This window comes from Nanorana parkeri, unplaced genomic scaffold (genome assembly GCF_000935625.1).
Source record: "Nanorana parkeri isolate BGI_ZX_2015 unplaced genomic scaffold, ASM93562v1 scaffold421, whole genome shotgun sequence".
In the NCBI taxonomy this organism is placed as follows: domain Eukaryota; kingdom Metazoa; phylum Chordata; class Amphibia; order Anura; family Dicroglossidae; genus Nanorana; species Nanorana parkeri.
In genome coordinates, this window is record NW_017306689.1 from 1,213,958 (window position 1) to 1,239,246 (window position 25,289).

Here is a 25,289-nt window from a genome sequence, read left to right on the forward strand (position 1 = left end):
TATATATATACGCACACACTACTGGTCAAAGGTTTTAGAACACCCCTATTTTTCAAGGTTTTATTGAAATGTATGCAGTTTAATGTCTCAACGTGCTCTTTAATTAAAGCATAGAACTAATGAACAAATGGACATCCAAGAGAAATCGTGGAATCATTTTCTTTATCAAATGTATAAATAGATTTTTGACTCATCAAAGTAGCCACCTTTTTTAGAGTTAACAGCCGAACACAAGTGTGGCATTCTTTCTACAATGGAAATCAAATATTGTTTGGAAAGTTCTTCCCAACACTGTTGCAGAAGTTCCCACAAATGTGTTGCATTTTGCTTTCAACTTTCTGTCCAGTTCATCCAAAACCAGCTTGATGGCGTTTAAGTCTGGAGACTGTGCTGGCAATTCAATGATTTGATGCCTACTGTCTTGTTCTTTTCTTCTAAGGTAGCTCTGACAACCTGGAGGAATGTTTTGGGTCATTATCTTGCTGTAGGATGAACCCCTGACCAACTAGGCATACACCAGAGGGTATTGCAGGGTGCTCCAAAATCCTGTGGTAGTAGTTTTGGTTTAGAGTGCCACTCACTCAAGTCGCCGACTCTGAATCCAGCAAAAGAGCCCCAGACCATCATGCTTCCTCCTCTATGTTTTGAATTGGGCCCATAAGACATTTTTCAGTAGTCCACTGGCGGTGCTTTATGGCCCAGGCAAGTCTCTTTTTCTTATTTTGCCATCTTAGCAAATTGGCTCTCTTACTGCCACTCAACCTGCAGCTCGAAGTCTTCTCTTCACAGTTGAAACTTGCTTACTTCGATCAATGTTGAGCTGTACTTGTAGCTGTTGTCCTCTGAGCCGCCTGCCACACAAGCTGTTGACTCTCAGAAACTTGTCTTCTGATTCTGTTGTGGCTTTGGGTCTGCCAGACCTCTTCCTGTCAGAGTTTCTTCCAGTTTCCAAATGCATTTTGACCAGGTAACCAGGCTGAATTGTCATTACAATGAGAGCTCAGCGGAGCCAGCCGTGATATCAAGGCCGGCTCCGCTGAGCTCTCATGAGAGTTCAGCATTCCCTGATTACCAGGTAACCAGGGAATGCTGAACTGTCATTGCAACTAGCCAGAGCTAGCCGTGAGATCACGGCTGGCTCCGCCCAGCTGTCAGTTGCGAGGCTTTCAGCCAGCCAATGGCCGGCCTTCGGCTCGATTGAGCTGCTCGGCCAGCTTCGGGAGCTGTACGGGCTATGGGGAATAGCCCGTACAGCAGCCCTTCGTTTCTACTGAACCGAAGGGCTCAGGCGGCCGAAGCTAGCCGAAGGGTCAGCCGGAGCTACGGCTGATCCTTCGGCTAGTTTTGAGAATAACCCCCTAAGTTAATAGGACTTAAACTATGACGAAAATACATTGCGATCTTCTCTACTGTCAGCTAAACTAAACTAAAACCATTCAGATGAATAAAATGCGACTAAAACTAAAATGCATATTTTAGTCATCTGAATTCTTGTAGTTTAGTTTTGTCAACTAAATCTCCAGAATAGAATAGTTATCGCCCTATTAACTTCGTTTTTATTTCGTTTTCATCACTGAAAACATTCAGCCGACGAAAACTATGACAAAACATTTTAGTCGACTAAATTACCACTGATTCCTGGTCCGGACATATACAAAAGATCTGCCTATAATATACTAACGGAAGGAATTCACTACTGCAGTGTGCTGCCTATAATATTTATGAATTATTTTGAAGACAGGATGAATGGGGACTTACATGGCGAAGTGTTTTATTTTTGTTTTGTTTTTTTACTTAATATATGTGTGTTAGTTTTTCATGTATGATTATGAGTTGTTCTATTTACTATAAACACTTGTCTGATATTACCCCCTAAAAAAACCTCTTGAAAGTCTGCAATTAATTGTCTGGCACAATGAAATGTAAGGAGACAAGTAACAAGATGTGGATAAACTGTGGTATTGCTCTGTTGTTCAGAAATTGATTGCATTACCAGGCAATTAAAATGTATCTAGTGTGCGAGGTCACTAAAGTATCCATTTGGTACATAACCAGTTATCTTTCTCGGGAGATTAATCTCTTTTACAATCTACTAATTAAAAACTCATGTGAAGTTTAGTTCTACAAGCATGATATTTATTACAAATCAATTTATTCTTCGTAGTGGGAGTATTTTCTGCTTGATTGGGGTAAAGCAAGCTACATATTTAAGGGTTTAAAAGATATACATTTTAAACACCCTGGCCTGATTTAGTAACCTGTTAAATGTAGAGAATTACATTGAAAAAACATAAATTAGTCATGAAGAAGATATTTCCTTGTTTGTTCTTAAATTCCCATGCTTTAGCCTTATTTGTAACCCTGACAGTCAAATAACACAAAACTGTGAACATTTTAAAATGTATTTAAATACTCATTGTTTATACTGACTTCCTGTCTATGAACAAGCTTACAGTTCATTGACATTTGATTGCTAAGTTTGAGGGATCGTGAATTTTTTCAAGTGTTTTGGCAAATGTCCAGAAAACCAAACTTTGCTTGGTTCGCTCATTACTATTCATGTCTATAACTGCCAGATACTGGTGTGAATGTCCAATCAAATTTCACTTTACATGATCCTGCTAAAATTTGCACACAATGTGGCTGATTCACTTAAAAGAGTTCATAAATATATTGTGTAAATATTCACTTCAGTTGACTAATAATCTAAAAAGCAAATTCCTTTTTACTTATTTAATCTGCACATTACTTGGTCGCATTAGGGACTGCAGTGAACAGCCTCATTACATTAAATCACATTACAGTACGATTTATTGAAGGGGTTGGGGTACCAATGCATTGTTACCCAGGTTATCTTTACAAAGAAAGATAGGAACATTGTTGACTTGTTAAAGTATCACTCCAGCCAAATATTTTCTATTTGTATTACATACATTAAGGAAGGATTTGTACCTCTGCCAGCTTTTTATTGTGGTTTGTGACATCTTTGAGGGAATTTCCTCTCTCTTTCTGTCCCAGGGTCAAAATAACAGGAAGTGATAGGAATTCTTCATGATTGTGACAGCGACAGCAACAAAACTGGTATGCAGTTTGGGTCAGAAAAAGGCAGCTTTGGTCACAGCTTCTCCTACATTTCTACCATATCAGTTTGAAGTTGACCCCTATAGGTTAATCATACTGCTTTTCATATCTACCCTATGCTTGTTACACTGTATTCATGGCTATTATATCTTTGTTTAATCTTTCCACACAAATTAAGGACCAAGAAACCAGCTACACAATTATCAAGTCTAAGGAGACAGAAATCATTGCAGAGGGTCTAAAGCCTGCGTCATCCTATATATTCCAGATCCGAGCACGCACAGCCGCAGGGTATGGTGCCTACAGTCGCAGATTTGAGTTTGAAACCAGCCCAGTGTGTAAGTCATTTTAATTACTGTCAGCTCATGTCCATGTAATAGTTAGCGGAAAGAGTCAGCAGATCAATACCATAACAGGGAACTCTCATTCTTACACTGCTCCAGATTTCCCCTCACAGGTCTGATGCATTAAATGAAGAGGCCTTATTCATGTCACTCAGTGGGATAAGTTAACACTTTGGTCCTTGCTTTCTCATTTGATTAAGTACAAATAGAGGATCAATGTCAACATGTGCTAAAAACTAAGAGATCAGAAAAATTGAGTGTATTTTTGTCAGGCTGTGCTGTTTAAAGTTTATGCTAATGTCATTGCTTTACCGTACTCCAAAATGTTTGCATTATAATGAAAATGTTTGGATTAGTAGCATAAGAAATGACAAACAATGATACGGAACATAAACACAGAGTAGTTGATCATTATAATGTTCACAATATTATAAATCTAAAAGGACTTTGTTGTGTCTCTTTCTTACCGTGAAGTCAAAAGCCAAATATGATCACCTGGAAATGATCTTTGTCCAAAATGTGAGGGCAGCAGATTCTTTTCAAGGAGACACTGATTAGCCTCAGTAAGGTTGGAGAGATCAAACCTGACACTAGATTGAGGCTTGAGGATCAGACTGGGGCCATTTACGGGATCTGGACATTAATGGAAACCTGTACTGAGAGAATATGGAGGCTCTTCCTTACCGTTTTAAAAATGCAAGTTGCATGGATGTCTTTGGTTGCAAGATAGAAAGTCAAAGTGAAGTCAGAGTTCCTAATGTAGATAGTTCATTCAAAAATACTGAAGCCATTGAATCAGCATGACACCTGGAGAAATTTAATTTTTTTTAAAAGAGGAATAGCAGCCTCCATGTTTTTTCAGTACATTCTCCCTTTACACTTGACCTTCGTTATCAGTCATCACACCAAGCGAGTTCCAGGAGCAGAGCAGAGCAGTTACAGACCAGATCAAAACTGCGTCCAATGTATTACAATGGTATTTTGGGCTCTAGTTCACACGGCAGTGTTCAGTTCCAGAGCATGTAAAAAAACTGCAGCAAGCCCTATTTTACCTGCTCTGGAATGCTCTGGAACACATGAAAACACATCAAAAATGCATGCAAACGCCCATTTTAAACATTAAAAAATAATATTTTGGGGTAATTTTCTTTCACCCAAAAACGGCCCGAAACAAATCAAAAACGCGTCAGAAAACGCGGCAAAAATGCGGCACAGCCCACTGTACTGCGTGTGCAGAAACTCATGCAGATCTGGTCTGCATTTGGTGTGAACAAGCCCTCAATGTTGTTAACGTGACTCGCAATTACTCAGTCAATCAACTCTGTTCCCAAATGTATTTTATATTATTTTTGATTTGATACAGATCAGAGCTTTCTTTTGGTGGTGTTTAATAACCAGAAACACTTCAAGTGTTTTCACTTGTGATGGCTGCGATTGGTTCACAACCATTACAAGGTACAGAGTCACTCTGATTAGTTATGTACATACTCACTGTAAACTGAGCTATCCAATGACAGCTCAGATCACATCCATTAGTGGGCTCACTGACTGCTTTGGCTTATTTTCTGACTTTCCATTTATAAACAGCACTAAGAAATACCAAGTTTTTTCAGTAGTACAGTAGTGAGATAGTTAGACTTTGTAGAATGTCCTCTTTCTAACCTTACTCTACAAGTTTGCAAATTATGTTTGATCCGTATCTGTTCTCAAATTTTTATTTGCATACAGTAATGTAAGTAATAATACAATCCGTCCGTCCAACCCCCGTCACCACCCAGTATCTCTGCTCGCTGGCCTCCAAAATCTTCAGGATGCAGAGCAAAGAGAAGAGTGGCTGGGTTAAAGGTAATCCTGCCGCTCCGTGTAAACTGTGAGAGGGGAGAACAGTCTTCCCCTCTCACCTGTCACAGGAGTTCCAGCACAGTGCTGTGCTAGAACTCCTGTATTGGAGGTGACAGGGTCAATGAAGAGAACCTGTCACCTCCAAATGCTATCATACAGGGGCTTTAGCAAAGTTACTATCTCCTGGTCCTCTTTCCCCACCACAGTTACCCTTCAGCAATTAATAACAACTTACTCTGCATCACAGGAGCAGATGCTGCTGCTCCTGTACAAAATGGCACTTGTAGATAGTATAGAGAGAGAGTTAGTAAAGAATTAGATATTTTTAATGTCAGATGAAAATGAACTGCATGCTTTATGTGCACCAGTAACAATGTAAAAAAAGGGGAATTGGCAATTTTTACATGGTATATCTACGACTATAAACAGGTCAATAGATGTTTCTGAACATTTTTACATGGTATATCTTGGACTATAAACAGGTCAATAGATATTTCTGTAAATTGTTGCATGGTATATCTAGGACTATGAACAGGTCACTAGATGTTTCTGTAAATGTTTACATGGTATATCTAGGACTATGAACAGGTCACTAGATGTTTCTGTAAATTTTTACATGGTATATCTAGGACTATGAACTGGTCAATATATATTTCTGTAAATAATGACATTTTGGAAATTGCCAATTCTTTTCACCAATTCTTATTATTTAGCAAATATGATAATTCTTCTAACATGAGTGGGTAGCTTTTATAGGTTACTAGCAGAGATGTTTGTAAGTTTCTGCTCTAAATATGCAAATTAAGTTAAACACTCGCAGCACCACCATAAATACAGTTTTCACTGAACAGTTTTGCAGAAGCTGCAGTTGCTAAATCCACTGTATTCTCCTGTGTACTGGTTAAAATTAAAATCGTTATCTCTGTTTTCTGTCTATTCACTCAGCATTTGCTGCAACCGGTGATCAGAGCCAGATTCCTATAATAGCTGTGTCCATCACGGTGGGGGTTATTCTACTAGCTGGAATTGTTGGTTTTCTTCTCAGTGGAAGGTATGTTGAAATGTGTCATGCTTCTGATGCTAAAACAAGACAACATAGTTTATTCACAATGAGATCTTCAATTAATATATGTCCAATCAAAATGTAAGATTATTGAATGCTTGTTATTATGTGGCAGCAATAAATGGCATTTGCATAGACCAATGGTATCTTCTCCTATTTATTAATAATTAGAAACAGTGTTATTTAACCCATTCATGACTGAGGCCTTTTTTTCATTGTTGCACCCATGTTATATTCCAAATTGTAGGCCTGAAAATTACTTAAAACCCCCAAACATTCTATATTTTCTGAAAGCCTAGACCCTATAGAATAAAATGGTGGCAGTTACAAATTTTTATGTTGCACGATATTAGAGCAACTCCTTATCAAACTCCACAACTTGGAGAAAAATGCATTTAAATGCCCCAAAACACAATAAAATACCCATTTGTAAAATATAAAAGATGAGGTTACAACGAGTAAATAGATACCCAGCATGCCCAGGTTTAAAATTGCGTGCGTCTATGAAACAGCGACAAAAGTTATTACCCCAAAAAGTCCATAGACAACGCTTTAAAAACCCCCACAGGTCATCAGTTTAGAGATACCCAAAAATAATGGCCCTAGAACTATTGTTCTCACTCCGGTGTGCACTGCGATACCCAACATGTGTAGCGTGTTCATCGTTTACAAGCCCCCCATGTGATAGCAGATGGTGGTGACAGGTATTCTTTAAGGTGATGCTGGGGGTCCTTTGGACCCCCAGTGTCACCTTTACACTGTAAATAAGCTATTGAAGTGCAGATCGCAAATGCTTATAGCTGGGCTTCAGGAGCCCAGCACTGACAGCTATGGGACAGGACGTGATGCAATCTGCATTGCTCCGCTGCCATAGAACGGGGAGGGGATTGACGAATGGAGGTTCATCCATCTCCTCCATGGCTTCCTGCCGACACCAAAGAGGCCGGCCCCAGGCCCGTAGGAAGGGCAACACAGCCCAGGAAACACAGCGGGGTGGAGGGGGCCTTCACCGGCCCGTAGAGGCGATCTGGCGGTAGCTGAGCCACCAGAATCACTTCTTCTGTAAAGCCGACAGTTGGCTTTACATGTTTAAAAAGAGTCCCGCGGCAAAAGCCACCGGGAGTCTGTTTGAACAGCCCAGATGCCAGTGACATACACTGTACATCGCTGGTCATGAAGGGGTTAATGAGCAAAACTTGCAACAATTACCATTCCTAATGTCTAATGCAACCATGCTTTAAACAAATAATCTTACAGATTACAAAATATGCAAACAATTAGCAACTGATTGAAACTTTGCTTGACAAAAACATGGAATGAAATGCCTTTTATAGTTGCCAAGCAGACCAGAAAAATAGATTGCTTATTCTTGTATACAAGAATAGCAGTTCATACATTTTGGAATATCCTGCTTGAATGGCTTACTTTGAGTTATGTCACAGCATTTTACGGTAACTGGGTTTAGAACTTTGCAATTTTAGAATGTTGAATTTCCTAAGTTTGAGTCCATAGGGCTGATTTACTAAAATCAAATAGGCTGTGTGCTTTGCAAGGTAATTTGCATGCAGGGGGAGTTTCCCATAGCATGGCGAATGTGGTGAAATTTCACTTGGCAAAGAATACCCAATCATGCAGAAGGAAAATTAAAAAAACTTTATTTATGCTTGCACATGATTGGCTGATAGAAGTCAGCAGAGCTTCACCTCATTCACTAAACTAAAAGGGTTATTCACAAAAGGTGAAGAGTTTGGAGAAGGCAGGAGAAGTGAACAGTCTAGGCCAAAGTAGCTGATTTGGAAAAATTCTCCAATTTAGCTCACTTTGTAGTTCAGCTTTGTTGTCCTAGATTGTTCACTTCTCCTGCCTTCTCCAAACTCTTCACCCTTTTGTGAATAACCCTGTAAGAAAAACCTCCCCTGCAAAGTGCAAATTCCCATGCAAAGTGAGCAGCCTTTTTGTATTTAGTAAATTAACCCCCATCCATCCATGTGATTTGAAGCATTTTCAAGTTGCGTAACCCAACTTCTTTTGAGTTTTATGAGAGATCAATGACAGACAGCAATCCTTCTGCTTTTTCCAATCAACAATTACCATTCTACTGTATAGCAGGAACTTGCTTTCCTTCCTTGGAGTGCAGCTGCATCTATTACATGCATATATTTTGTCCTTCTATTAGAAGAACAGAATCACCATTTTTTTTCTACCAGGGACATGCTGGGATGGAATTCCCAGATCCATCAGGCATAAAGGCATGTAAAAAGGTCCTGATATGCAGATCCATTTGGGCAAACAGCATGAACTTTTGATTTTTAGTTTTGGTAATGAGTTAGGAATGACTTACCTGCGTACGTTTTCCAAAGTGAAATGCTTACCTTATTCCTAACAATTGTATATAGAAATAAATATACATTGTTTTACAAAAAAAAAATGTTCTGTGTCACACTACAGTATAGTCTCCAGTAACGTCCCTTCAATGTGCAATATTCTAAACATTAAACAAATGTCACCACTGATTGCACTGTAAATGTTGTCATTTACAAAAGTGCTTCAATAACAAGGAAAAAAAAAACCACAGGACAGCAGTGTTCGTAACATGGCCTAAATAAATGATATAATGAAAAAAAAACACACATAGGGGTCTATTCACTAAGCAGCCGTAGGCCGATGTACGGCTGATTTCAGCCGATATACGGCTGGAATCAGCCATACAAACCTGAAGTGAATAGCCGAACAGTGTTCGGCTCACTTCGCTTCAGGTCGGTCGTTCACTCGGCTGCTTATGGCAGCTTAGTGAATAGACCCCATAGTATATTTATATAATATCCATGCAATAGATTTTTTTTATGGAGTTCTTTTTATAAACCAATTATTTCCATTACAGAGTAATACGATAAGTTTAGAGAGAAAATCCTATAAAAACATGTCTCTGCTTCTGCATACATATGTTTTCTCCATTAATTTTTCAGACCAAAGTATGTTTATTTTCTAATCAAATTCATAATAAGTTTAGATTTCTCATTAAACGACAGCCACTTAGTTTTTCCATCCAACTAATAAGATTAGATATTAACCAAGTTCTGGTTAGCATTGTCATTATAAGGGTCAAGCAAGCTGTAGCAGAATGCTCTGTAAACAGTTAATTTGCCTTTCCAGAGAGTCCCCAGTAATTATCTGGATAATTGGGGTCGGAACAAGACAAAATATAAATGTATTTGCATAAATTGCAACTACTAGGTCTTGACTTGCAGGGAATCACAGCCATTAATGATTGAAAGCTAATTGTATATTCACAGTTAGAAAATGAATTTGCGTATCTCTCGAGTGCATTTCCTTTTCAACATTTCTACAGAGATTGTTTATTTATTTTGGACCATGTATTAGAAATTAATGGGAATGTATAAATTAATCTAATTATGATGGTTAGCGTGCAATATTGCTTAAGTAGAGAGTATATGGTATATGTAAATAAATGTACCGATCATATACTTGGTAATATCCCTTCGTATGTACATTGTCTAATATTTTATTCTTTGTAAACAAGTCGGTCCAAATATTGTTCACATTACCGCAATCAATTCTGTCAGTAAAAAGACTGACAGAAAACATTTATTTAAAAACGAACATGATACTGACATAGTAATGCAGGTACATTGCTTTACAAAACAAAAAGAATAACTGTATTTTAAATAAGTTGAGGCCAATTGCCCCTCCTCAGTCTCTTCATCCTACATACATCCCCCATTACATGCAGAAGATCCAGTGACCTGATCTATTGACTGCGGCTTAAGCAGGTTTGGGCAGCTTTTCAGCCCTCTCAACAGAACTGCTGGGCCAGTGCATACTGTTATGCAATTCATTTTCTCATTGAACGCTTGAAAATGCTGCCTTGCAAGTCAGCAATATTTAGGTAGCCAGAGAAGGAAGTCACTAAATGACCTGAGGTCAGTAATGGGAGATAGCTGGCCTGAGTCCAAACTTTATTTAAAATACGCTTATCCTTTAAATGCATAATAACTTCCAAATCTCAAATACTGTAGGATAATGAAGAGTATAAAGTCAGTTTATTAATGGAGTAGAGAATATCCATTTATCAAAATGAATTCTTACTTAACTTAGTGGATAAGGTGACGCTTTTTCACTTTAAATGCCCAATGATATGCAAGGGAAATAACAAAAACAGGATTCTTTCGAATGTACACAGCTTCAACTTATTCACTAAGCTACAAGAACTTTTATTTTACAAGCTGACATTTGTCTACTCCTTTAATAAATTAGCTACTATATGTAGTTAGCATTGACCATGGAAAAGGAACAGATATTTTAAAAATTCTTTATGATGTTGTTTGCATCAAGTTAGTTATTCATTCAGCCTGTCAAATACATAGTCAAATTCTTGAATGATGGGAAGTTGAATCAAACTCATTTGTACAGAGAGCAGGAGTATTTTTAAAGGTTGCATTATATTTATGTTATATTTATTACAGTCAAGCTTTCCATTCCTGGAGTATGTAAACATCAGCTGTTTCAAACACACTCCTCCTTTCCACAAAATGTACAGTGTGGGCATACTGAACAGCAATGCTACTAAAAAGCAAATGTTGACCTTTTTGTCAAGTCAGCAGCTAGGACCTCATCTCCAACTGAACATTCAGTTTAAATCTGGTAAATACATTACATTCCTGGTGCATCAAATGTCTTAAAGTTCATCTTCTTTTGAAGGCAGCCAAAGCCCCAGTTAGAAACAGCCTCTCCCTTGCTAGCATGTTTCAGAAAAGGATCCTTGCTCTCTGTGTGAAAACATTCTCTGTATAGAAGGCCTACACTCTGCTGAATCAGAGCTAGAATTCTCCAATCAGCAGGGAGAATTATCTTTTCTGATTGGAAAGCTCAAACTCTGACTCAGCCAGGAGTTGTGTTGGACCTCTACAGAGAGGCTGCTGCTTCCACCCACAAAGCAAGGTTTATTTTCTTCAGCACTCTGGTAGACAACAGGCTTTTAAATTTAGGATGTGCCTGCTTTGCAAAGAATATGATCTTTAAGACTTTGTACACGTTTTGTTTTGATGTACCTGGAATGTATTTAGCTGATTTAAACTGCAAGTTCAGTTGGGCTTTAACCAATCACCCTGGCTGCTCATGTATGCAGAGAGCATTGCCTGTTTGTGTATGGGGTGTAATTGACTCACTGGCTTCACCTTATTTGTGTACTATGACAGGTAAGGTGGTAGCCCCAAGTGGAGGTGTAATTAGGTGCCTGGTAAAAGATTAAAGCAGAGTTTTTGTTTACTTATTATACACCGCCAGTGGCTTATAGGATTAACAAGTTCATATTTGGTGGTTTCTACACACATTGGCAAGGTTGATCTAAAGCCAGTAAATCTATCCTACAATTGTTCCTTTTAATAAACAATTCTGCTGTCTGAAATGGCAGACATCAACAAAACTTTCAGAATTTACTATGATACTGACCTTAACAAATCTTTCAATTTGTAGGTGGGTTTTGATTTGATTCAATTGGATTACAAGATTTGACAACACATTATTTAGGGTTCAGATACACTTTTACTGCTGAAGTACAGGCTGGAAGCCATTTCCTCAAAATCTAGCACATCTGTTTTTCAAAAAGCCAGCATTTACATGCCAGACGGTACAGGGCATAATTTGTTCACTAAGTGACAAATTTATGGCCTGTTTATCTGATCAGTAAATTTAGTACATCTGGAAGCTCTAAGGTAGATAATGTTTCATGGACAGGATTTCTGCCATGCATTATTAGTGAAGCCGAACCAGTGCAGCCGTGCCAACATAAACCTGCTATAGTATTATAGTATTATGCAGCACATCGTGTTCAGACATGTTTTTATTGTACTTTGGGGTTTTCATGACTTAATTTTGTATGTTAATGTGACATGCTGCTGTATACATTTATCGACCTCTAGAGATCCCCAGAATGAAAAATAAGCTGCTTCTACCGCCCTTTTAATCGCACTTTAGATAATATACTATGAACCATTTAGCAGTGACAAAGGCCTTTTTATAGCCCTGGCAATTTTCCTGCTTATTTAGAGAATCTTGGGGGAAAAAAATTTCTCCAAGGAGAAAATATTTGTATTGTATTAAGAGAGCTCACACATTCTAAAGAATGCTCTTTCGTTATAGATATTTGTGAATATCCTAGGGACAGGGATTAGCTTGGTTATTAAGAGTGAGGACTTAAGAATAATAAACTTGCTGCAGACACTGAAGAGATAAACAACACTAAGGAGCTTATGCATAAAGGCATTACAGCCGCTAGATGGAGCTTTCTATGGAATTTCCTATTCTCCTCAGTATCATTTATTAAGGGTAAGAGAAGTGTAAGTAAACCAGACCTCTTTTATGTTAGGGTAAATTGTGTTGCATGTGTAAAGATTGTGTTGCAGACAAAGTTCTGCCGGAGAAAAAAATTCTGTCTGAGGCAATTATGCAACAGATTAAGGAACACCTTACTGACAGTTACGTAAATCTGTCGCAAGTTGTGTCATTTGTTGCAGGGATGTGAGACAGATATACATTATGGGGTCTAAGTGAGAAGCCTGCCGGAGGTTCGGCTCAGCCGATCCAGATGTTGGATCGGCTGAGTCAAACTCCTTCTGCACTTCGGGTCGGCCGAACATGCTCAGCACGAAGCAGGCCGATGTACGGCGCATTTCAGCCGATGTACGGCTGAAATCAGCCGTATCAGCCTGAAGTGAATAGCCGAACAGTGTTCGGCTCACTTCACAACTGATCGGTCATTCACTCGGCTGCCCTCGGCAGCATAGTGAATAGACCCCTATGTGTCTATCACACTCTTTGAATGAGTGCTGAAAGTAAAATAAAAGTTTGAAAATGTAAAAATCTTGCTCAAGGTTAGCACCAGCCCAGACTCTTCAACTATATTAAATAAAAACATTTCACTTTATATTACAGATTGGGAATGGATCAAAATCAATTTACTGACCAAGTCCTTTATTTAGAAGTGATAAGGTAATACGTGATAAAGTGAAAAGGGAAATTATTTCTTTGGTAATAATTAAGAATTCTATAGGGCTTGTCTACCTCCATCTACTGGTCAGGAGACAAAGGTAAACAAGCCCCATAGAGGTCTATGGGTATGTAGTGTGCCTGCTAAGCGATGAGAGAGAGTGCTGCGGCAGTCAGGTCTTGGTATGTACACATCTATGGAAGGGAAAGTTGTGTTTAGCTCAGGGGAAAGGACTCTTTCATACTTTTTCATCTGGTGCTCCTTTCTGTGGTTCTCTTGTGTGGGCTACAGTGCGGTACCCATTAAGAGTAGAATTCTAAAATTAAAAATTAGAAGAAAGGTTTTGAGCTACAACAGTTTTACTTTTTAGGCCCCATTCACACTGAGCAACATGAAAATCATGCGATCTTCCATGTGCGCTATTGCGCGACTTTTTCCTATTGGGCTGTATGCAATCAGGAGCAAAATCGGTCGAAATCCGCAGAAAAAAGGGTCATGTAGGAGCGACAAGCTACAGCAACGAGCTACATGCGATATTGAGCGATATTGAACGGTGAGATGTGAACAGCTCCATTGAAATGGATTGGAGAAGCTACGTAGAGCGACATCGCGTGGAAATATGAGCGATATTGCTGCAAAAATCGCGCGTCTATTGTGACATGGCTCCGTGTCAGAATAAAGAAAGAAAAAGCAGTGTTTCTCTCCTTGGCGGACGGGAGCGGGGGACTCCCGGAGCGCCCAGGAGAGTTAGACTGTCTGGAGATCAGTGTTCCTGGTTAGCTGGTAACCAGGGACGCTGATCTCTCTGCAAGTGGCCGGAGCTAGCCGTAACATCACAGCTGGCTCCGTCCAGCTGTCAGAAGCAGGCTGTCGGTTTTGAATAGACACTGTTACTAGTAATAACTACGGGAAAAAAAATCATAATAATAGTCTTTGTTACAGGCGGTGTGGATACAGTAAGGCTAAGCAGGATCCAGAAGAGGAAAAGATGCATTTTCATAATGGACACAGTAAGTACCATATGTTTATTATATATGTTCTTCTCAATGTTTATTTTAATAATTGTGGCAAATATAATTTAACCACTTTAGAAACAGAGCAATTCTTTTCACACACAAGATAAAATCAAATTTTTTTGGATAGAAAATTACTTTAAACCCCCAAACAATGATATATTTTCTTAAAGCAGAGGCCCTGAAGAATAAAAAAAATTGTAACTGCATTTTTTATGTCGCCTGATATTCGCGCAAATGATTATCAAATTACTTTACAAATTACCTAAAATATTATTTTAGGAAGAAATACACTAAAATGAATTTTATTGCTCACAAACACAATCTAATACCCAGTTTTTGATGGGGTCACATAGAGTGAATAAATACTGAATATGTCAAGCCTTCAAATTGCACACCCCAGTGCACTGTTGAAAAACTATGGTGCTCAAAATTGTCCATAGGCAACGCTTTAAAAGCCTTTACTGCTCATCAGAGTTAACAGCGAATAACGCTTTAAAAGCCTTTACTGCTCATCAGAGTTAACAGCGAATAACGCTTTAAAAGCCTTTACTGCTCATCAGAGTTAACAGCGAATAATGTCCTTTGAATTATTGCTCTCACTCAGATGTTAGCGGTGATACCTTATGTGTGGTGCAATTGCTTTTTATGTCCATGTGCATGCCCTACTTGTACATTCATTCACATGCAGATTAAGGAGGCAGCGGGGTTGGTTTTAATTTATAGTCTTTCCTTTTTAACACTTTATTTTTTTACTTAACTTTTTTGCTATTGCAAAGGGGCAAACAATCCCCTATGTGATAGCATTTATGGAGACATCAGGGAGTCTATTATACTTCTAATGTCTTCCCCGGCCTCCAATACAGATGATCAAGCCAAGAAACCACATAGGGGTTGGGGAAAGTGGTACAGTCACAAACTAAAGGCAAGGAAGCTATTCACTTTGCAAAGGAATTTTCACTTTGCAAATTCCATCATCCATTTGACAAACAATATCTGACAAGTAAAAGTTTTATTTATGAAATGACATTTCTGACTAATAAAGAGATAGTTTTCTGTTCCTCGACAGTTAAACTGCCCGGAATAAAAACATACATTGATCCTCATACCTATGAAGACCCAAACCAGGCAGTACATGAATTTGCCAAGGAAATCGATGCTTCCTGTATAACTATTGAGCGAGTTATTGGAGCAGGTAAGGTATTACCTTAATTTAGTGTTATCTGTGTAATGTATCTGTTAAAACAATCAAGAGCAATGGTATAGCATTAAAGCCCAACCCCAGCTTCTTTTAAAAGATTAAAACTCCAATGTAGGGGTTAAAATATACAAAGCAGCGATCCAGTATTATCTCTTTTGCTTTAAAGTTGTTTTTAAGGCATTTCTACACTGTATAAGCTCTAAAATAGGGAACTTTATATGTTTATCATCTTGAAAAGTATAGTGATATGCAATAACCCATGGCAACAGATGGTACAGAAATTCCTTTGATTCATCAGTATGGTTAGTACACGTTTAGCTTTGCTTTATATAAATGGCCTAAGAGTAAACCATTGGTAATGCTCTGATATAATATACTCATGTAAAGAGCACTCAACATTTCTGTTTACAATGAGAGTGTACAGTTTGCTAGAACAAGGTGACATGTTGAAAGTCATAGGTGCTCTACATTGTGTAGCATATGAACAAATGTTATATTACCTTGGCACTATATTCTGATGATGTGGTAACTGTAACCAAAACGGATATGTTAGTACACTACATCTTTTCACCTCACCTGAGAATTAATAACGTGATTTTCTGTGGCCTTACATTCACGGTGCTCTGAATTTTGTAGCCTGCTTATATATTGTTGTATGTTGGCACTGTAATCTGATGACATGAAAGCTGTCACCAAAAAGAGTTGTTTGTGCAATAAATATGTTCAGTTCACTTGAGAATGATCACCATTGGCATTACATTGAGCAACATTCTTCTGATGGTCAGAGCCGACCACCAAAGTTTGGTATGGATTTGTTTCTGCATTTCTCTGTGCCTGGTTCCTGGTTATATTGAAAACTGCAGTTAATTTTATAGCAAGAGGAGGTTTTGCACTCCTTGGCTGTAGTGGGCAGGAGAAAAGCAACTCAGATGAGGACTTCTCATAGCTGGAATTAAAGATAGATACAAGGAATCCATGGGTATTTCAGCATGCCTGCATCAACTGAAAAACAAAACTGAGTCTTAATTTTAACATATTGAGGCTGATTTACTAAAGGAGTTGAGAATCTTCACTTAACAAATTAAGTGATATTATATTACTTATTATAATACTATATTAATGAATTATAGGGGTTGATTTACTAACCTTATAAACACACCACGAACATGTATACACCTCTGTAGTGTGTTCCCTCCCAGCATGATCTATGGGTGGAATCTAAACACCTTTGTAGTGTGTACACACCCAGCAGGTGTGTTGTGCAAAGCCCTGCCCTGAATTGCAAGGTGATGTTGTGTAAATTAGCTCTACATTGTGTTGCTTGCGTTGATGAATGCAGGAATGTAAATGCATGAGCTAACCATTTTTGTCTAAACTGTGAAGCAGCATTATATATGCATCATGTGCATGATTTTTCCATATATGGCATTAGTGGAAACATGCGTATAGAGACTTTTTGGTTGATAAATACGCTTTGCTGTGTAAAAATCACACGCACCTGGTGTGTGCGTGTGTCTAGGTTAGTAAATCACCCCCATAGAATCACATGAAAAGCAAATTTCTGTTTGCTCCTTTAATAAATCTGTATTCTCCTGCCACTGTGCCATGCAATATTTTCTAAAGAAACATGCATCAACTCTCCATTGCCTCTTCATGAGAACATATTAAAGTGGCACTAAACTCAGGAGTTAATACTTAAAATACATTTAAGTGCCTTAACTAATAACAAAATGTTCCTTATTTGTGTATCACTCAATAGTAGATCCTCAAATTCTCTCTGAATTTGTGCTGACACTGTCCTTACTTCTGAATGGTGGCTACTTTTGTTTCTCATGGTCTCTGTGTGTGCCACTGCTCCCAGCTCAACCCCATGGTGGACTACAATCTCACGTTCAGTTTACTAATTTGTATTGAGATTGTAGTCCATCATGGAAGTGAGCTTGGAGCAATGGCTGCTTTACACACACAAGGATTATGGGGAAAAAAGTAGTCACCCTCCAGAAGGAAGGACAGTCTCAGCATGATTTGAGGATCTACAGCTGAGTGATACACAAATAAGATACATTTTTGTTAATAGTTAGGTTCCTTAAATGTTAAATGCGTTTTTAAGATTTAACTCTTTAATGTCACTGTAAGTTCACCTACCACAGAGATTGCAAATTCACATGAATACTCCTCTGTACAATATTCAGTGGTGTCAGGTTATATATATTAGTATAGCAAACTATCTTGAATTTTATGTTTATTCACACAACTTAATTAATAAACAGGCAACCTGTTTGTATGCCCACTGGAGGGTGAAGTCTTAGCTAGGACTCTTTTTTTCTGCTGTAGTTTTGCCTTAGTTCCTAGTTAGAGATTGGGAGCCATGAAGCTTTCTACATCTGATTCCTAGGCTGCTACCATTAATTGCTTTGTCCATAGTAAAATCATATTTTCCCACAGGAATGCATTAAGCAGCCATTTTTATTGAATGTAACATTAGAGGTTATGTATTGTATTCTTTATATGCATATATTGTCTGTTTGCACTTTTATATTATTCATGTTTGCATTAGTGTGTTTATGTACAGTATACCTGAAACTGTTCATGTTTGTAGTGCAGGAAAACAATTTTATGAAGTTTTGCTTGGCTTAATTATATGTGTTAATTATTATATGTGTTTAATATAAGATACACATTTATTTTGTATGGAACATATATTTGTATTGAATTAAAGCTATAATTATTATGTAGGTGAGAAAATTGCCACTGTGGCTATTATTCCGCTACAGTTAGGTGAAATGAAGAGTAATTGGAAGGGCCTGGGTAAAGTCTGAAATGTTTTTTGCCTTGTTTCTGCGGTCAACCCTTTGCTAGCCTGCTACTAAGCTGTATTAGTTTTATACCAGCCACTTGCCTGGGTACCAGACATTTTCCTGAAGACTTCTGTTGGATTCATACTTAATAGAGGCAAATTGATTGAAGGAAAAATAACATGCGGACAGATAAAGTTAAGAGGGATCATGTTGGCATGTAACATTCATAAGCTAGACTGATCTAACCCATCTTCATCAATGAATGAAACTCCAGTGGAATTGTTCTTTCGGATAACATTTGAAAGAGCTTTCAAGCTTTCAAAGCTTCAAGAGCTAATGCAATAAAATGACAATACAAGAGCAATATTATGTTGTCAAGTCCTTTCCTCAATGCCTTTATCTCTCGTTGGATGCTCACTGCATCAGAAAGTTCCCCAGTCACTGGACTAATGGGTTAATTTACTAAAGGAGATTTTATTCCTGGGAAGCTTTACCCACTTTAACCACTTGAGTCCCAGGTACCATTTTAAAACAGCACAGGGGGTGGTGACTATTTTCCCAGTGCCATTTTAAAATGGCACAAGGAATCGGCAACTCCTGTGGGTCCCGGCTGGTACCACCAGATGTCAATGATAGCCAACATCCAGCACTAATCCCAGGAGTTGAACTGATCAGCTGTTTGGCTTCTGCTACACAGATGTCCATTGGAGGAAGAAGGGGGGAAAAAGGGAAGGGGGAGGAAAAAAGGGAAAGAAAAGAAGGGGGGGGAAAGAATAGGGGGAATATGTAAGAATAGTGTATGCTCAATCAACATTGAATACAAAACTAATATTTCGGAACAAAATTCACAGTTTAAAACTCAACCCATAACTTTGATTAGGGATTTTGCATGCATATTTACACTGAGGATTTATGATGGATTTCAGTTACCAGAGAATGGATGTAAAACAGACTATTTATAATAATGTGTCACATCTCATTTAAAGTTCATTCTTCTAAAGATCCAAAAGACTTCTCTTCTACTTAGAATAGAAAATCTACCCCATTTTCTAAGTGGGAGATTTATTCTCTCCACAATCTGGACCCTCAAAGATTCTGTATTGAAATTATGCAATGTGGCAAAATGTTTTGCCATATTTGTATTTTCCTGATCCTAATATTGGAGAGATGATTGTGGAGAGAATAGATCCCACAATAAGAGAAGGTGATAGATGTTCTTCCCCTTCACCCCTTCCTTCTCTCTTCCACTCCTCTTCCCCCTCTCACCTCATAGTTCTAGCCGACCTGTGACAATGAGACGGTCCCAGGTCGGCGCAGTAGATCGGGAGGTGTGCGAACACATCCCGGCGTTTGCTCACCTCTCGATCCTGTCACGGCTCTCTGCCGTGACAGGGGAGGGGCTGGATTCCCCCCTCCCCACTCCGATCCACCAGCGCTGACTGGCGGAAGGGACGGGGGAGGGGGCGGGTACAGCTGGCTCTGCCTTTAGATAGGCATAGCCAGCTGTCAGTCACGCAGCTGGGCAGATCCCGGCACAATTGTCGGGATCCGCTTCAGCTGCGGCGTCTCAGTATACCACGAGCAGCTGTTCGCGGTATACTGCGGGGTCTCAGTATACCGCGAGCTACAGCGGGCGGTATACTGAGCCTAGGGTGATGGGAGGGCGCTAGTTTGTGTCCTCCCGTTACCCTAAGGAGAACTATGGGGAAAAGACTTAACCCCATAGTTCTCCTTGAATGGTTTTTACAAGCTGAATTTGCTAATTGTAATGGCTACAGTTACAGTTACAATACAAGTAATGGCTACAGTTACAATACAAGGCACATTTGTAAATGTCATAAAATGTATTAGGATACACTGAAAAACAGCTGACATGAACCTGTTTGTTTCCATAGCTCTATAGTTAAGTAGTAATAGCAGCAGCTATAGCTGTATTATTGACCAGCTAGAAGACAAAAAATAGCAAACAAATTATTGCCATTATTTTTGTATTTTTTTTAAAGCCGGGTTTAATTTTGATGTAAAATATAAGAGTAGATTTATGTTTGATTGATTGATTGATTGACTGGTTAACTTATTAGTTGATTGCATTCATTTTTTTTTTCATTTGCAGGTGAATTTGGGGAAGTTTGCAGTGGTCGAATTAGACTTCCTGGAAAGAGAGAGTTTCCTGTGGCAATCAAGACTCTTAAAGCTGGATACACTGATAAGCAAAGACGAGATTTTTTGGGAGAAGCAAGTATAATGGGACAATTTGATCACCCAAATATCATTCACTTGGACGGAGTCGTCACAAAAAGTATGTAGCTTTTTTTAACTGATTACATAATAATTTTCAACTTTTTTTAAAATAATGTTTTTTATGTAGGTAACCACTGCACAGTTATATTCATTCCTGTTGTTGATACTATGGGGTCTATTCACGAAGCTGCCAGAGGATCTAGCCGTAGCTTCGGCCGATCCTTCGGCTAGCTTCGGCCCCAGGACCCCTTCGGTTCGACCACGTTCTTACGGCTGGCTCCGGCCACTTGCAGAGAGATCAGCGTCCCTGGTTACCTGCTAACCAGCGACACTGATCTCCAAACAGCTAACTCTCCCTGGCTCTCCGGGAGTCTTCTGCTCCTGGCCGCCAAGGAGAGAAACACTGCTTTTTCTTTATTCTGACACGGAGCAATGTCAGAATAGAAAAAAAAATTCCCATTGGAAGAGGAAAATCTAGGTTGCATAAAAAAAATAAGAGTTTGCGTTATAGAATGCATAATTTTTATGTTAATAGGGCAGTATAGCCTTAAAAAGGAATGTACAAAAATAAAAGTTAGATTATGTTCAGTGATTTTGGGTTGGCAGAGATTAAAGGAGAACTATAAGGTGAGTGATTTCCACTCATCCTTATAGTCAGAGCCGGCCTGTGACAAATAAGCTGTCACAGGTCGGCTCTTTTGATTGGGAAGTGAGCAGAAACATGCAGGCAATCCGCTCACTTCCCGATCGTCTCCCTGCAGTGAGCAGTGACTGCCAGTCACCGTTCTCAGCTAGGATCCCTCCCCTCTCCGATCCTCCAGCACTGAGTGGGGGAACGAATGGGGTGGGCACAGCTGGCTCTGCCTCTAGATAGGCAGAGCCAACTGTTACTCACGCAGCTTGGAGGATCACAACAGTATTGCCGGGATCCATCCTGGCTGCGGCGCTCTTAGTATATCGCCAGCTATAGCTCGCGATATACTGAGCTTTGGGTCATAGGAGGCGGTTAGTATATGTCCTCCTGTGACCCTAAAGAGAACTATGCGGAAAAACACTTACCCCATAGTTCTCTTTCAAGTCTCCACTATTAGGATTTTAACATGATATTGATCTTTGAAGTGACTGAGAAGGCGAGTAGAAAAGTTTAAGTAGAACATGAGATTTTTGGGATGTAATGAAAAGTGATGATCTCTGGAGCACTGGGGAGATGGAACTAGAAAGAGTGGAAACTTGATTTCCTTAATTTTTGTTGTTAATAAAGTCAACAAATTGAAAATCAGTTCATTGAAGTGATTTTCCTAGAAGGGCAAAATGTGGTTCTGTACTCTAAAAGTGTCACTGTAAATTTTGGCGTTCTGGTTTGTCAGCAATTAAAAAAAACTGATGGGGTACTAACCTACCCCCATATTAGCTAAAAACATGGCTATACATACACTTTACACACAAAAAAGATTTTCTGAACCGTTTTTACAAATATTCAGCAATGAGCTTTTTGAAGCACAAGTAATACAGTACAATGAAGTGACAAAATCTTTGAATGTAAAGTTAATTGATTTCAGTATTAGATGCTGAATACAATAATTTGCTAACCATAAACACAAATCATAAAGTGTTCCTTTTACAGATAAACATATTGAATACAATACAATACTAAATGCAGGCCACCTTTTTACAGCATTCACATACACACCAATAGCTTAGATATGCTTTAATTCATTGCTGATATGGTCAAATGAAACCAAAGGAACTATCATTTTAACAACATAGCTGCTTTATGTATTGCCTTTTTATATTTTTATATCTTGCTGTATAAATTGATCTGAGGCTGGAATTTTACAGTGTTATTATCTTCATGATCTAACTAAAGCAGCCACTTGGCTTTTAATGTGACTTCTAATTTGGCGTGTTATTTGTGTCTTTTAATTTCATGCTTTCTGGTCCGGTGCCAATGTGCTCAACAATTATTTCCCTATAGCAGCACCCAGATAAGCAAAATGTAACACAAATACATATCCTGCAGATATTTTTTCACTGTCAGCTTGTTTTCTTCTAAAGAAACTGTTCAAAAAAGTTAGAATTGCTATTTTGCTAACATTCCAGTTCTTGGCTGGTGATTTGTAATAATAGCATTGGTGTCAGGCACAGTTTGAATTCCAGTGTGCCCTGCTCTGGTATACTTATACCTACTTGGAATTTCCAGCAACATAATGGCTGGTTTACTAAAGTACACATTTTTACACTAACCCTAGGCACCTTAGTTTGCTTTAAAAGTCCATTTAGCTTAAATTAGAACTTATCTTAGGCTTTTATTGATGTCTGTGTGCCCTTTGGAAAGGAGCTGTCAGACGTTTTAACCTTTCCCACTTTATCTTGATCTTGGAGTAGCATATAGGGCTATAAAAATAGAACTTTCTCATGAATCTGATATAATGTGTGCAAGTATAATCTGATCTTGTTCAGGCCATTTCCCCATTATATTTACAACTGTATTTTTAGGATTATATATATATAGCTTGCTTGCTCTTAGACTGGTCCTTCCAGCCTTGCTCCCAGTCCGCTGCAGCAGTCTAAGGTCCCTGAGTCATCACGTTCTATACACAGTGAGGGGAATTTATCAAAACTGGAGCAGACAAAACCTGGAGAAGCTGTGCATGGCAACTAATCAGCTTCTCTCTTTCATTTTTAAATCTTAACTAAACAGACCAAAGAGAGAAGCTGATTGGTTGCCATGGGAAACTGCTCCATATTTTGTCTGCTCCAGTTTTGATCAATTCCCCCCAGTATATATTATGTGAGGATGCTGAGTAGTGGGGGAGAGACAGGATGGAGGGATCACTGGCACAGCTGGCTGGCTCCAAGTATTGGGTAAGCATAACTGTTATTTTTCTCCCTAGACCAAAATGAGCAGTTAAGCCTTGCAGTGTGAAGGTAGCCCCACTGCAAGGGTTCATAAAAATGTTGCCTTCTTCTTTAAATGTAACTCAGTGAAGCTGTAAACATTTTGTTGACAGAAGCTGTAACCATTCAATCAATTTAAAATTCCTATTTTTATTATTTCTCTGCACAAGTGAAAATGTACAGCTTTATTAAATTACACCATATGTTCAATTTTAAATGCTCACTCTGATTTTAGCAAAGCCTATAGTAAGATTGCTAACTATAATTGCCTGCAAAAAAGGTTGCCATGGTACAGTAGGCTTTGTAAAGATTTAGATTCAGAAGTATTTAGAACTAAACACAGTTCTAATAAACAAGGCATGTTGTGTTAAATCGTCAATATGGGTAAACTGCATAATTTTCAACAGTTTTTTACATGAATTTAAAGGAGAACTATGAGGCGAGTGTTTTTCACTCACCTCATAGTTCTAGCCGACCTGTGACAATGAGACTGTCACAGGTCGGCTCAGTAGATCGGGAGGTGAGCGAACACGTACCGGCGTTCGCTCACCTCTCGATCCTGTCACAGCTCTCTGCCATGACAGTGGGGGCTGGATTCCCCCCTCCCCGCTTCGATCCGCCAGTGCTGACTGGCGGATCGGATGGGGTAGGGGGCGGGGATAGCTACGTCTGCCTTTCACATGGCAGGCGGCGGGTACAGCTAGCTCTGCCTCTAGATAGGCAGAGCCAGCTGTCACTCACGCAGCTGGGCTGATCCAGACATAATTGTCGGGATCCGCTTCAGCTGCGGCGTCTCAGTATACCATGAGCAGTAGCTCGCGGTATACTGTGGCGTCTCAGTATACCACGAGCTGTAGCTCGCGGTATACTGAGCTTATGGTGACGGGAGGACGCCAGTTTGTGTCCTCCCGTTACCCTAAGGGGAAAGGCCTTAACCCCATAGTTCTCCTTTAAAGGTCCTGGTGGGTATAAACCCCCCTCCTCCCCTCATCAACATTTTTAGGGGAAGAAAGTGAATATAATAATGAAATAGCTTGCACTTCTTCATTCCTTTAATATAGTTTCATCACTAATTTGATAGTTTATTAAGTTAATTTAATTGTTTGTGGTATCCTGCATTTATGGCTCCTTGCTACGCAAATACCAGCCCATATGCTCCTCCTCCCCCTCCTCCTCCAAAGGGATGTTGACATGCAAAAAAACATTAAGAGCAGGTTAACCTTTGTCAGTGATAAAATAAATAAATAAATAAACCTCTTGATTTCTAAACTTGTGTTTAAAAAAAAACAGGCTTAGCACTGCTTTCCTAAGACCTGTAATGATCTTCCACCCAAAAAACTGTTCATTGAATGTGCTGGGAATGTAACATTTGCCTTGTCTAGGTCAAGTATTACAGAAACCACCCATTTCCACTGAAGAATATTTGTTGGTGAATGTTATGTGACCAACCTGCAAATGTTTTATACATAGGGTAAATACTTTTACACTGAGTGTATTAATAATGTTTTGCAAATGTAAATATGCCCTAGTGTTTTTTTGGATCCTTGTTTTAGTCATCAGCACTGATTTTTTTTAATATATCAAGATACCAATATGAAAGGGTTTTCTTGGTAAATGGTCCCAATTTACCAACAATTATCAAAACAGGCCATTGCATATATGACTGTTGCTATTATCTCTGATGTTATTGTTGTTGTAATTTTATTACTAATATTTATTATAGGTTTACATTATAGAAGATTTTCCATCTACTATTTGTTATCTTTAACCCCTTTGTGACGGGAGACGTACAGTGTACGTCT

The 25,289-nt window shown here is 38.9% G+C and overlaps 1 protein-coding gene across 1 annotated transcript in view; it reads left to right on the plus strand.

Annotated features, from left to right (window-relative positions):
- Window positions 1-20,697, plus strand: part of EPHA5 (EPH receptor A5) — a 270,172-nt gene extending 249,475 nt beyond the window's left edge. The window contains 5 exon segments of the mRNA XM_018559918.1: window positions 3,260-3,419; window positions 6,213-6,318; window positions 14,279-14,346; window positions 15,419-15,544; window positions 20,462-20,697. Of these exon segments, the coding sequence (XP_018415420.1) occupies window positions 3,260-3,419; window positions 6,213-6,318; window positions 14,279-14,346; window positions 15,419-15,544; window positions 20,462-20,697 (696 nt within the window).
- The last annotated feature ends 4,592 nt before the right edge of the window (window positions 20,698-25,289 follow it).